Genomic DNA, 14,448 nt, shown 5'->3' on the forward strand with positions numbered 1-14,448 from the left:
ACTTTTCAAAAAATATCTCGACACACACACACACACACACACACACACACACACACACACACACACACACACACACACGCACACACACACACACACACACACACACACACACACACATATATATATATATATATATATATATATATATATATATATATATATATATATATATATATATATATATATATATATATATATAAGGGAAAGAATTGTATACCTAAGGGCTCGTTTTTCCGTGTTTTAACACAATATTAATGAGATCTAACAGACAGTAATGCCAAGGAATGTACAGGGGAAGTTATTAGAACCAATGGAATGTAAATAAGAAAAAAGAAAAGTGGATGAAAAAATAACCAGCCGTGAGCAGGAATCGAACCTATGACCTTCAAATAACGCGTTCGATGTTCTAACCACTGAGCTCTTCATCCACTTTTCTTTCTTCTTATTTACATTCCATTGGTTCTAATAACTTCCCCTGTACATTCCTAGGCATTATACTGTCTGTTAGATATCATTAATATATATATATATATATATATATATCAGGCATGGTGGTTGAGTGGCCGTAGCGTTGCATATAGTCCAGTAGATCCTCCGTGAGCGGTCACAACGTGGTTTATTTCAACGTGGTTTATTTCGATGTTTCAGTCTAGAGTCTGGCCTTCATCAGGATCTTTAATACAGATGAAGGCCAGACTCTAGGCCGAAACGTTGAAATAAACCACGTTGTGACCGCTCACGGAGGATCTACTGGACTATATATATATGGCGAGATGTTCCTGCACTGCAGTCCTGCTTTCACAATTGTTGCTAAAGTCAAACCGGATATTGTAAAAAAAATATCTTCCGAGAAGTGAAAACAGTATGTATACACACATATAATAATGAGCGGAGTGAACACGACCGAGACACACTGCAGGACGCGGACACACGCACTGCGAGACGGAAGGACGCAACTGCAAAGGAATGAACGAACCCGTAGAAGTCTTTAGTGATGGAATAATTAATCTAAATACGTTTATTAGGTTCGCTTGCACATTTTATATTTTTTATACTCTTTTCTTCCCTCTCTTCTGAAATCTTTTGATCCCTTTCCCCGTGCATACACGGAGTAGTAGACGCTCTTTCCCGCAGTCTCCGTGGGTGCTCAACTCAGAAGGAATAAGGGTTGCCAAATTCTACCCAGCTAACAAGCGAATCTTCATCACAAAAAAGCCCCCTCTCCTAAAAAAAAATGTCGCTACTTTTGTTAAGAAGAGGAAATTTAACGAATTTTTCCATTCATTAAAATATTTTTGGTTATTATAAAGAAAAGAAGACATGTCGCTGAAATACGAAGCGGTGTTGGGAGATTTAATTTAGTTATTTTGTATGATGAAAGTATGCCAAATACGAGTGAAAACGCGTTTATTAAGGGTACACTCTCCATTCTGTTGAGTTCACTATTGCCAGTGCATAGTTGATGTTACTTGTTCATTCCTCCAGCGTAAATGTTTGACTTCAACCCCTAAAGTCATCGGCAAAAGCTCTAGTAGTGAACGTGCTGATCGCTGAAATAACTATGTTTGCTGAAGAAAATGCAAATAACCGCTTCCGTTAAAGAACCCCAGGTGGTCTAAATTTCCGGAGCCCTCTACTATGGTGTCTCTCATAATCATATGGTGGTTTTGGGACGTTAAACCCCACAAATCAATCAAATAACCGCTTCCCCTCTCCTTCCGCCCCCCTAAAAAAAAAAAAAAACGCGACAGGTGGTTGTAAAATACTACAAGGCGAAAGAAGAAGCTAAGCGGAACTGGCAACTCTGGAAAGATAAACGATGTCCTGACGTGCACCAGAGGCCTTTGTGTAAGTCTTATAACCATGGGCGTCGGCTGGATTTTATCTTGTGGGCTGCGAACTCGTGTTGCATCGTGGCTTGGGGAGGAAGGGAGGGTTTGTGTGGCTTGGCTGGGTGGGGGGTTAGCCCACCTTTTTCACCACCCTGCCGTTTATTGGGCCTTTTTCTAGTGTCGTTATGGAACAGCATACTTGTATGTTTAGTCATCTAAAGCATCACCCTGCAGCATCACCATCGTTGCCCAACGGATGACGCTGACTCTCTCGTGCCCGTTACCTTATCAGATTAATCTCTCATTATTCAGGTATCCTTTAGTGCTTACCATCCTCACCTGGCCTGCCATACCCCAAGTGGAACACAACCGGCGCGCGATAAATGTCTGCACGAAGAATGAGAAAGGAGGAGGGAATCAACACGACCATCACGGGAGATCACTCTTCGAGATCCAGCGTGAACGAACACGGCACCGTCGTTGTTCGGTTCCGCAGCGGGCCGAGAGGCGATTGAGCGCGCACGTGCGAATGGGCCCGTTCATCGTGGTCGCTGCCGCCTTATCTGTAAATGCACTCCGAGTGTACAGCCTTCCTGGTACAAACGATTCTCGTCGTCGCTCTCGTTGTCCGCCCGCGGCTCAGTAATTCCGTGCAGTACGACGAATAGTGGGCGAAATGCGATGAGGAAAAAGAACGAACAAAAAAGAAAGTAGGTTACAGCGGTATTTGTAAGTGCTATACTTGCGATAGATAATTTTAAGTACATTCACCAGTAATATGTTTCGTGTAAACGAAAATAATTCGCTGTAATCGTCAGACACTCGCCAGCCTCTGCAAAGTTGAATACAAAATAAATAAGTGCAGTGACGTAATTAAGTCGCTATATTCGTCTTGAGCGAACTCGAGCGTAAATGATGACGGAGGAATATTAGTCGTGTATACAGTGCACTTCATTGCACGATGGTGGATGACGGCCCGGTTTAGCTGGAATTCCAGCTGCGACGCTGCTGTCCTGTATCGTGACCTTCGGTCGACCTTATTCCGCAATGCCCGGAGAATTGGAAAGAGAGTTATGCTTGTTTGTTTTTCTGGAACAATGATCTCCGCGGATTTGTAAATGCGTGCGCCACGGCGGTTATGCGTGTAAACCTGTTTGAGGATCTTGTTCATGCAGAATGAATAGTAACTTGAACGCGAAAGAAAAAGGGCGAAAAAAGTAAATCGTGCGTACAGACACAACGATGAGCAGCCTACGCGCCAAGTCGCGAAGAGGAACACCGAAAGTGATGCGATGTCATCAAAAGTGGTAGCTGGATGGTTCGGCCGACCGCTTATCGAAAGCGATCGATTTTACCTATTTGAACTTCCATAGTGTTCGAGTGTACTGCATTTGCACACGTTTGACTGTGTAACATTTAGCGGCCTATTGTTATTTTTTACTACATATTTTTCTCGTAAGCGAGAAAGCCTATGTCATTATACAGACACCAGCCTATGCTATTCATCGTTTTGATTGAAAAAAAGAAAAGAAACGTGCAATATGGATAGATAAGGCTTCTATTGATAGAGCCTTGCGCGAATGCTGCAGCTTATGTTGTGACTGGTGCATGAATGGTTTCAGAGCGGTGCGAAAACGCTTTTTTTTTTTTAATTTCCAGCAGAAAGCTCTGTCGTCACGCACCTTCGCTCTTTCATTGGTGTAGTCGGTGCTGCACCTAAAAATACCGCGTTTGCGGCGGGACAGCTGGGGCGGCACCCGACGTCATCGGGCGATGGTGCAGACAGACATAGCTATCCCACCGTTTTCGGCCACCCTTGTATTGGTTATTCGTACGTACGCTTGAAAACGCATATGCATGAAGTCGTATGTATAACCTGCCTTATGAGTAGCTTAAGATTATCTGTCTGAGATCTGCGTATAGCGATGCTCCTTATTCGCAGTCTTGGATGTTGACCCGCCACGGTGATCTACTGGTCATGGTGCTCGAGTGCTGACCTCAGGTCGCGGGATCGAATCCCGGCTGCGGCAGCCGCGTTTCCGATGGAGACGAAAATGCTCCAGGTTTAGGTTTGCGGGGTGGTCGAAATTTCCGGAGCCTCCGACTACGGCGTCCATCATAATCATGTGGCGGTTTTGAGATGCTAAACCTAAAAATTATTACTCTTGGCCGTTGCAGTAGCACGGATGTTGGCATTCATTTTTGGGTGTTACCTGGTGAAAGCACGTTCATAACCAAGAACGTCAGCGTAATTTAATGTGCCTCTCACACACTGAGGTGCTGCGTGTCTTCCTAGCCCACAAGGAATGAGCCACAGCTACCGGGTAGTCGTGACTAGCAGCGAGGAGTATACCTGAAAAGTCGGTACACGCGACCTAGCCGTGCGCGGGCCTCGTCGCCTGCTCGCGTCGAGTCTGGAGAACCGAAATAGCGCGTGCCCTTCCGCGATATCCGGCCATTCCTCGGCTGAGGGGTCTTTTGTGCGCCGGTCACAACGGCACTTGTCCGCGAGGCGTTGAGTGGGTCACTGGTCTCGGCCGCGCCGGATGCCTTCCCCGAGAGGTGCCGTAATGTCTCGCAGCGTAGCAGCTCGTGTCAACAGCGTCACTATGTCTGTTACTCGGCACCTACTTCCTGGTGTGGCTCACTGGATTGCTTTGTGCTGTTCCTGTCGCCTTCAAATATCTGCTGCGATGCTCCCGTTGTCTCGTCTCTCTGAATATACAGTTGGGACACTCCACGCCAAACGACCCAGCCATTTTGACGACCATTTCAATTGTATTCGAACAAAAAAAAAATCGCGCTGGTTTATTGCATCGAAAACAGTGAATTGCTAGGATATTTCGAGCACAAAAAACTTTCGGTCATCTGGGTGCCTTTTGGACTTTTAAGAATGTCGTCTGGGTGTTGTTTGAAAAAAAAAACATTTTAAGACTAACACTCCTTTTTCATATATCAAATTTGGTCTACATGTTAACTAAAGGTGTCTGTGTAAGGTGTTTGAAGTTCAGTAATATTAATGCAATTTTTCCGCCACATACGCTTCTAAGAATTTAGCCAGAATGTGTTACGTGTGGATTTTTTTGTACTGTGATACTGCACTTTGTATGAGCATCTGAGCAATGAATACTTACTCCACAGAAGGTATACTTTGCGGGAAAGCCACGAATTTCACAAAACCGTCACGTTTGTTCATATTGAGACGCAATTCGCTACATGTGGTGGTTCATATAAAAATCACCTTTGTACCTAAATCAAAAGCAAATAAAAAGTTCTTTTTATATGGTAAGTTTTATTGTTACAATTCTCGCTTTAAAGAAGAAAATAATTTTTGAAGTTTCCAATTGGTGTGTCCCCGTTTGTTCAGCGATATTTCTCTCGAGATTGAACGTAAGCAAGTCCGATACGATTTGACCCTATCTCCTGGGTATGCTGACATTAATCGCCCATATTGCATCATCGGTTGCACATTGGCACTTGCCGAAGCTCTGTCCCTGGAGAAGGCAGCCGCAATCGATACGGCGGCGCGACTTGGCGTGGTTGGCGAGGAGGCGAAACCACAGAGAGAGGGGACACCGTCGAAAGCGATGATCGTGACTCACGCTTTGCCACTGGTGGGGATGGGCCGGCACTGTCCCGACTGGCAAGGGGGGGGGGGGGTTACGGGGAGGAATTGACTGACTATAGGCAACGATCGGTGGTGCTAACTCTACCGACGACATGACCCCGAATTTCGATTACATTACGCCGATGAGCCTGGTGTTTCGGCTCTCGCGTTGGGTAGCTTCCACGTGGTGGAGGATCTCTCCACGAGACAGGCCGTATTCAGAGGGGAGGTGGTGAGGTGCCTTAGCAGTCCTCCACCCCCCACCCCCCTGAAATTTACATGGAGGGGACTGTTTTACCGAAAATAAGTCATCAAATAGGTGTTTTTCTAAAATAGTGAAGGTCTTCAGTAAATGCTTCCTCCCCCCGAAAAAAAGATCATGGCCTGACACGAGATTGTTTGTACCTTAAAGCGGTGAACTGCATGCTACCTTTCGCGAGCTGTCTGTCACGCCTTCGTGACTGATCGGTGAACGCATCGTGCAGCCTGTTCTTGTGTGCAGCCGCTCGATGTATGGTGTATACATACATTGCGGTATTTGCTAGAGCACCAATCACACGGGTTCTATGCTAATGCGGGCAATGAGGAGGTGAACAATGGGCAGCGGGACAAGCTCTTGATGCTACGTGCATGCGGTTGTTATCGTGGAAACATGAACGCATATGAAAGGCGTGGATGTATAGCGTGCTCGGCGACATCGCCACGACGAAGGGTTTGGAGAGTTCAGTGTCGTGCCCTCCCCTCCCTATTTTTTTTTTCAATTTTTCATGTGTCATGCACGCACAAATACAACCAACCCTCGTCCCTGAAAATTTTATGGCAACGCTACATACATACATACATACATACATACATACATATTGCCCCGTCACGGTGGTCTAGTGGCTAAGGTACTCGGCTACTGACCCGCAGGTCGCGGGTTCGAATCCCGGCTGCGGCGGCTGCATTTCCGATGGAGGCGGAAATGTTGTAGGCCCGTGTGCTCAGATTTGGGTGCACGTTAAAGAACCCCAGGTGGTCGAAATTTCCGGAGCTTTTCACTACGGCGTCTCTCATAATCATATGGTGGTTTTGGGATGTTAAATTCCACATATCAATTACATACATACATACATACATACATACATACATGCATGCATGCATGCATGCATACATACATACACGCGGTTTTTAACTGTTTAATATGAAATGTGTCCATCCTCTGTGTCCTTCTATCGTTTTTTTTTACGTAGCATGTCACAGGTGCGCGCGTTAAACAAGATGCACGTAGCCAGCGTAACAATTGCTGGGGTGGTCCTGATATGCCATGAAAACGATAGATTGATCAACTCTGCTGTATGCGATGATATTTAGTAGGTGTGTGCAGCACCTCCTGGTAGTTGCTTGTGTTAGTTTCAGTTATGTCCACGTTAATGATAACTAATAAGAAAGCCAAGGAACAATATAGAGTATCTTGTTTGTCGGTGTCATGATGTAAATGTGGAGAAAGAAAAGTGGGCGAAAAGATAACTTGCCCACCGAACGTGTGGCCTTCCAATGACGGACGCGTCCAATGCTTTACTGCCACCATAGCTACTACAGCGGCGGTCATCCCCCGTCCACCTTATGAGGCATATACATAGGTGGGCGCAGCTCCCCCCCCCCCCCCTCCTTATTAAGTCACTGCATAGGGCAGACTTTGCCCCCTTGGCTGGGGGAGGGGAGAAGGAGCACCCCACCTTTCGCCCACGCCTTCAGCATTTAGACCTAGGAGTGTTCAGTAGCCATGACGGCGGGTGCGGAACACTCCTTTTCTGTCTGCGGGTGCCACGAAGCACGTGATCTTTTTACGAGCGATGCCCACGTTGATCTCATTAATCTTTGTATTCACCGTCAGGTGGCTTCCACCGGAACGTTATCCTATTTTTTTCTCTCGTCGCCGTGTACAGCCGTGCCGAAGAACGTCTAACGAGCTATACGCCAAGCAGCTGCGGCGCACCAAGGCCAGCGTTCATCAGCACCGCATTGTCTCCGTGGCGGCTGAATGGGGTCCCCCTCCTCGGAGACTGGTCCGATTAGCAAGGGAAATGCAGCATTGTACTACAATACACGCTAGTCAGCCGGGTTGCCGACCCTCACAAGAAGCGGAGGGCGTGCTCGTCGTGCTCGCGCCGTTGGCTTCCCGACGGCCGCTTGCCCTACATATCGCGTGGTCCGCTTGTTTGCGCGCCGAGATGGCAGCCCCGCGTTGGCGTCCGAGATTGCCCGTCGGCCAGGCTTATCTGCGGTGCATGCGAGGGCAGCAAGCACGAAAATGAAGAAATTAATTCGCCCATATGGCATCTCTATTTATGACAAGGTGAAAAGGCGAATATTCACCCCCTTTTCGGCATTGTGATAGGGGATAGAATACTAGTATATTATGGGGACCATAGGTCAGTCGCCCGCTACTCGAATTTTCAGTCACGTAGCTGCGGTCGCAAACCTCTGCACCGATCACATTACAGTAAAGTGGGGTGTTGCGGAAAAAGTAGAATAATAAAAAAACGCCTTTCCGCATTACCTAAGTATTGAAAAAGGAAATAATTAATTAGATAAATGAACGAAATTCACAAAAATTCTGAGTGAGGAAGGAAAAAAAAAAGTGATTCCTCCACCCAGCTCAACCACCTCAAGCGGAGCAAGGGAACCCTATATAGGAGCAGGGAAATCCTCGCTCCCTGGGAGCGAGGATTTTTTATGGTACAATATGTAGAAAAGTTATATACTATATATACGATTGCTCTTAATCTTGACTATCAAGTGTTTTTGTATAGATCTGCGTTGACTTCGTCTTGGCTATTTTTTTCTTTCATTGTTTTCGTTTTTCGTTCTCGTGTTGTTTCCCACCGATGGAGAGACGGGTCCTTCTTGTTGAGCTTGTTCTTCGGTCTGTCCTATCGGACCAATCAGATGAGCAGCAACCGAGCGTCAGCTTATTTTGCGGGGCAGTGGCGATGCAAACAGACATGAATTCATTGTTGGGGCCCTTTGCAGTCGCCAGTCGCAAATGGTTACGCGACCGGTGCTATTGTCGCAGGTGTGAACGAGCCTTTATTATATTCTGCAGCGTAGCAAAATATGAACGCACGGGCACAAGACAACACACTTCCCGACGAGTCTTTGTGTTATATTTAGCGCTGCAAAAGCAACTGCCAGTTCTAGCAACATTGCCGCTTTGACCGTCCGGAACGGTGTCCCCTGCGCACACCGATGCATGTAGCAGAGAACGGGCTAATGTTATGCAGGATTTTACGTACCGAAACCACACAGGAGGGCTCCGGAAACTCGGGCGCATCTGGTTTTACAGATGATGATGAGTAATAAAGTTCACTGATCATCATCTGCAATGACATCGCGTAGCACGCGGGTCTGAAGCATTTGACATTCATTTAAATGCGGCTGTCGCGACAAGGGTCTAACCCTCCTCTTCCGTGTCAGCGTCCGAACACCACAACAACTGTACCACGACCGCGGCGGACGACGTGCTTATCTATAGGCACCCCGAAGCCATCTTCAGACATGTTTCTTGCAGCGATTTCATTAGGAGACTGTGAGATTGACGTTCGTACTGCTATTTAGGTCGGTCAGATGCCGCAGGGCCGGGCGATGTTCCAGTGAGTGGTGGTGGTTAGGCGTAAAAAGAGACGCTTATTTCTGCAGCTCTTGAGGGAACAGCGCTGCGTCTCAGTGAGTCAAAGACCCTGGCGATGTCCTACCGAGCAACGTGAGGGAACCAGCGGCCCGCGCACAGAACTGGCGTTGCGCCGCTGACGTCACGCGGCGGTTACGGCAGCAGTTCACAGCGGAAAAACGGCGCTGGAGGGCGACCTTCCGAGTCCTAGCCTAGCTTTACTGTGTAATAGCTCATAATAACTTATTTGCTGCCTAGTGGTATACGCGGCAGGTATTCACGTGACGTCATCGCAGGGGACGCTAGCGCGGCAGCCGCCATACTTGTGGTCTCGTGCGCGAGAATCATTGTCGGACCACGTCCAAAGTTCTCGTAGTATGTTGATATTTTTCTGAAAAAAAAAAAAAACGGCTTAGTGAGATGCAGCGCCGCTAAATATCAGGTTGTCATATATCTTGCCGGATCGCTGACGGAAAATGGCCATGGCGGTGCTACCGCTGGCGCCGCCTGGCTGTAAGAGCTCAGTGAGCTCTTCGGTCTCCGGACTGTAGGAAGGGATTTTTTTTTTTTTTCGTGGGAGTGGAAGCAGGGGTGTTCAACTATACTTTAGATACGTTCGGGGCGTGCATTTCTTTGTGTGGTTACAGGTGCAAAATTAAAAGAGGTTTGTCTTGAGGATTTAGAGGGGGCTGGCTACTCCATGTTGGTGTGGTATATGAGTCACTGGGGGCTTGTTATGGTATCTGAGCCACCCAGTGCTTGGTTTTAGCTTGGCAAGCGAAAAACCGAAGTGCACCGGGCAGGGTGGTGGAAGGTGTTGAGGCGCAAGTACCGATATTGCCAACCAAGAGTAATATAAACATATGTGCAACACGTTGTCACCTCTATTCTTTTAGTGTTGTAACCAGGCCCATAGCGAGAAAAAAATTCTTTTTTTGGTGTTAGGGGGGTGGGCGAGGAGAGCTGTTGAGGACCTTGAAAAACTCATATTTTCATTATTCTTGTTAAAACACTCCCTTCATCCGAAATCTTGGTGGGGAGGCTAGGGCATCACCCTAGCTACGAGTCTGGTTGTCACACCTTCTGTGTTTTCTCTCTCTCCCTGTTTTATGGTTCAACACCTCGAGAACCAGGCACAAACATGCACTTGTCCATGGTGCTGTGCATGCTATCGGGGACGAGCACTGATGTCATAGAGGCCGCCGTTTTGTTTTACAGCCGGCACAGGTCAAGTGTAACTGTATGGTAGCACAGCTACACTTAATCCCCAGAGGCATAGTGGATGTTGTGAATCATACAACAAAATGGGATGTGCTGAGGTGACATGAATGTTAACAACACTTAATGCAGCCTGTGCTGTTTCTATCACAGCCCTTTTTTTTATAATATTTCGTACATAGGAAACCTTCCTGCATCTGCATTCACTTCAGAATGATTTGACACTCACAATGTGTTCACAGATCGCTGAACACACTTTCGTGCAAAACGGAGCAGTGCACCCTGGAGAAACACTTGCAACCATCTCTTCTTGCTTGCGTCAAGGTCTCATTTTGTTTTTTTTTCTTCTTTTTAATCAGTCTATTTTTAACATTTGGCATGCAAACCGTATTATATATATATCTATGTTTTTGATGTATTTATAGCAAAAACTTATGCCATATTATCTCGCATTAAACATATCAAAGAAGTAAGCATGTGAAGACCAGCTCGCCACCTCCGTTGATACAAAAGTTGGAAACTGATCCACGCCTGTCCCTTCTCCTGATGTGAAACCTTATATACTCAACAGGCTCTAGATGTACTGGCAGCATCTAATATTAATCTTCATCTCATCATGTCGCATGTGGGGTATTGGCCTCAACTACGTGATTAAGGCGAACTGTACTCACAACACTCGCAATCATCTTTTAAATGTGGTGAACCTCTTCCATGCGATATGTGTGGACAGACACTTAATGTTTTAATAACATGTACAGGTTTGGAAAATCAAAGGAGAAAGTATTTCCCTAAATAGTACCATGAGCAGATCCCGCTCCATCTAGCTATGTTTTTAGGTAACCGCACATGCTTTGATCATTAACCTGTTTTAATCTTTTTGAACGAGTCCCACACATTGAAGATCATTAGCAATTTAGATTAATAGCACATTCTTTTCAAAAAGATGCTGCTATGACATTATTTGTTCATGCATTACCCTCCAGGCCATAGCGTGCAAGGTTCCTTGTCAGGTAGTTGTGCCTTGTACCATTCCAACTTTTTAGTGCATCAAATGCACATTGATGTTCAACGTATTTCACACATTTCTTGTCCTTCATTATCTCAATAGTTTTACTGCACGTTAAGTGCACATGATTTTAGGCCCTAATTCACTCACCGAACATCATCATTGACTACATACCACATATTGATCTGGCACTCTTTGGCCATTAGTGGCCCTTGTGCCATTCTGCCCAACTTTATTTTCTCAACAGGCTGGGTAGGGCTTGTAGTGACAACTGAATAACAAAAAGTAGCTCATTTCATTCATTTATGCTTGTGAATCAACTGGTTGTCTAGATGCCAGATTGACTGTTTTTTGAGGGAGGCTTTTAAAGTACATTGGTCGCTGCTGCAATCAAAATGCAGCTGTATACCTTCATAAAAGGCAGCAGTATAATGAACAATTGGGTGTAAGAGATTGCATTGACCTTAATCGAAAAAGGGGTGAATCAGAAAATGAGAATGAGTTATGTTGCTTGAGGCAGAGGTTTTGACAGAAGCCTGTCTGGTTAGGAAGTAACATGATTGATATTATAAGCAGAACGCTCTATCAGGGTTTCCTGTTTATAAGAGACTCCTCTTATAAAGGACAAGAATTTCTTCCTTGTGCATGCTTTTCCTTATAAAGCGGTTCAACTGACAAGTGAGGAGCACTGATTGCCCCTTTTCAACAGACTAGAAGGGAGGGGTGCAAGAACACTCAGACTTTCTTTTCTCCACCTCAACTGACGCCCTTGGAATAATGAAGGGTCGATTATCAATGCTGTGGTGGCTAATACACAGTTTGATTACACTTTTTTGTATTGTTTGTTTATATTACATTGAGACTTTTTTGTGTGATATTTCAGGATCCAACTTATTGCTCCCCTTTTTTGTCATTTTTTTCTTCAACAGTAAAACCAGTGGTGCAAAGGATTAAAGACTTGAGGTTGACCAAGGATGATTTCGACGTACTCAAGGTCATCGGGAGAGGAGCATTTGGCGAGGTGAGCATTCTGCTGCGAGCCACACCTTTGCTTAGAGTTTTTACCAAGGGTTGCATGTCAAGCGCTTGGGTTCGGTGTCCTTTTTTTGTTATTTTTGTCAACATCATTTGTGTAGTAGCGATGGAGATAGAGATGTCGAAGAGGCTGTAGCTATGAAAAGAAGGGAAAGGGTTTTTGTGCATGTGCAGGGTACAATATTGCTTGTCTTAATGATGTGGAGCAGCTGCCACAACGTTGCTGTATTTGAAGCAAAACGTAGTACATTGTGGTTCTTGTTGCTCAACAGTTTGCGAATATTGTCCACTTTTAAATATATTTTTTTGTGCCATCTCCCCCAATTGTTCAAGTAGGCTTGTGCCTATGAAACTGATTGCAATATGTTGATGCTGCTTGTGCTCCCCGTTTTCTAGCATGGTGACCCAGCAGAATAAGCTAGCACATTTTTTTCAACTGATTAGAAATTAAAGGACAGTCAAAGATGATTCGGAGGACATGGTTATTGATTAGAAAATGGATTCAAGAAGCAACATCAATGAAAGTGAAAACTGGCTTTAAAACCAAATAAGAACGAGGAAAAACAGAGAGAAAAGACAAAGACATTGCTGTGTCTTTTCTTTGACCTCGTTTTTAGTACCAACCAACTAGCTCTGTTCAATACCGTTTTGACAATTACAATGAAAGTGTCATAGTACCGGAGAGATGTCAATTATCCTGACTAAACTAATTAATAAATGTTCTCATTGCATAGTGTTACTCTTATTTGTTAGCAATTGTTTTGATGCTTCTCTTGTTAAATGCTCTATGCTAGTATTTTCTTAATAAGTGCACTTCTAAATTCAGAATTTTTGATGAATGTTCTGCAACATATAGTAATAGGTAGCATTTGAATTCAAAGCCTGGTAGTGTGTTAATTAAAAATTGGAGCTGGAAATGCCCTCAGCACACTGGAAATGCCCTCAGCACACAGTGGGTTAAAGTGTTGCTCATGGTTTTTAGCCTTAAAAAATATTTTTTTGTAGAAAATGAGTATGCTAACGTCAAATCTTGTAGCAAACATTATCTATCTTCATTTGAAATCGATCTATACTCAAATAATAAACCGAGGAACCCGCAAAAGACGGAGCCGGCCTCGCACATAACGTTCTCCAGTGCACGGGGGTCAAAAACAAAAAAGAAATGAAGAAAAAGCCGTCTGAGGCCGTTAACGGTCGGCCCGAGCGTCGTTCGCCCTCGCAAGCTTAAATGTCGATTCTCGGCGAAGGCCGTTTAGGTCGCCCACGCATGTGCCCGCTCGCTTCCGGTCACTTTCTCTCGAACAGATATCTGGGCGTTTATATAAATTAAAGTAGCTTCGCAATATAGTGCTGCCATGCCTGAAGGAAATGCAGAGCTGGGCCTTCCTGGTTTCTCGTTCTTTCGAAATCAATATTAGTGTAATTAGTACAGAGGTTACATAGCGATAGTATACAGAAAGATGTCCCGAAGTCAAAACTGCAATCGCACCTCCTTTTCGAAATAAATAAGAAATATAGGTTAAAGCATGAAAACATACGCATTACATAATGTGAAAACAAACATGGTTGAGTCAGAAAAGATTGAAATAAATTAAACTAGAAAAAGAACACAAGTTCACAATACACAATGTCTTTCTGCACTTTTTTTCTTTTTCTTGTTTTTATTCCTCTTTATTAGTATATTTCTTCCTATTTCTCTCTTTCTCGCTTGCTTCCTTTCCTATCAATTTTCGTACATGGTTTGCAGTGGCGTAGCCAGGGCGTGGCACACCGGGCCCGTCCTCCCCCCCCCCCCCCTCCTCGAAACCTTTTTCACCATGGTAGAGAGAGCAAAAAAAATTCACCATTTCAAGGGGGTATACCCTCCCCCGAATCGAGGATGCTATGCTACATAGCATGCTCGATTAGCAAATATGCTACGCTACATGTGCATATGCGCCTGCGTTACGCTAAGCGACAACAGCATGCGAACACAGCATCCGACAGCCATCCCCAACAGTGCTGCGCACATAAAATGGTATTATAAAAGCAGAAGTACTTTGCTCGCTCCGTATACCTCAGTCGTGGGTCAATTCATATCGGATCACATCGCGACCCA

The 14,448-nt window shown here is 45.1% G+C and overlaps 1 protein-coding gene across 2 annotated transcripts in view; it reads left to right on the plus strand.

The window, feature by feature from the left end:
- Positions 1 to 14,448, plus strand: part of gek (serine/threonine-protein kinase gek) — a 151,943-nt gene that overhangs the window by 41,533 nt on the left and 95,962 nt on the right. For both annotated transcript variants that reach the window (XM_075867614.1, XM_075867615.1), the window contains exon 2: positions 12,245 to 12,336. In XM_075867614.1, coding sequence (XP_075723729.1) covers positions 12,245 to 12,336 — 92 coding nt within the window. The remainder of the gene's footprint in view (positions 1 to 12,244; positions 12,337 to 14,448) is intronic.

The sequence above is a fragment of the Rhipicephalus microplus genome, chromosome 6 (assembly GCF_043290135.1).
Source record: "Rhipicephalus microplus isolate Deutch F79 chromosome 6, USDA_Rmic, whole genome shotgun sequence".
Lineage (NCBI taxonomy): Eukaryota > Metazoa > Arthropoda > Arachnida > Ixodida > Ixodidae > Rhipicephalus > Rhipicephalus microplus.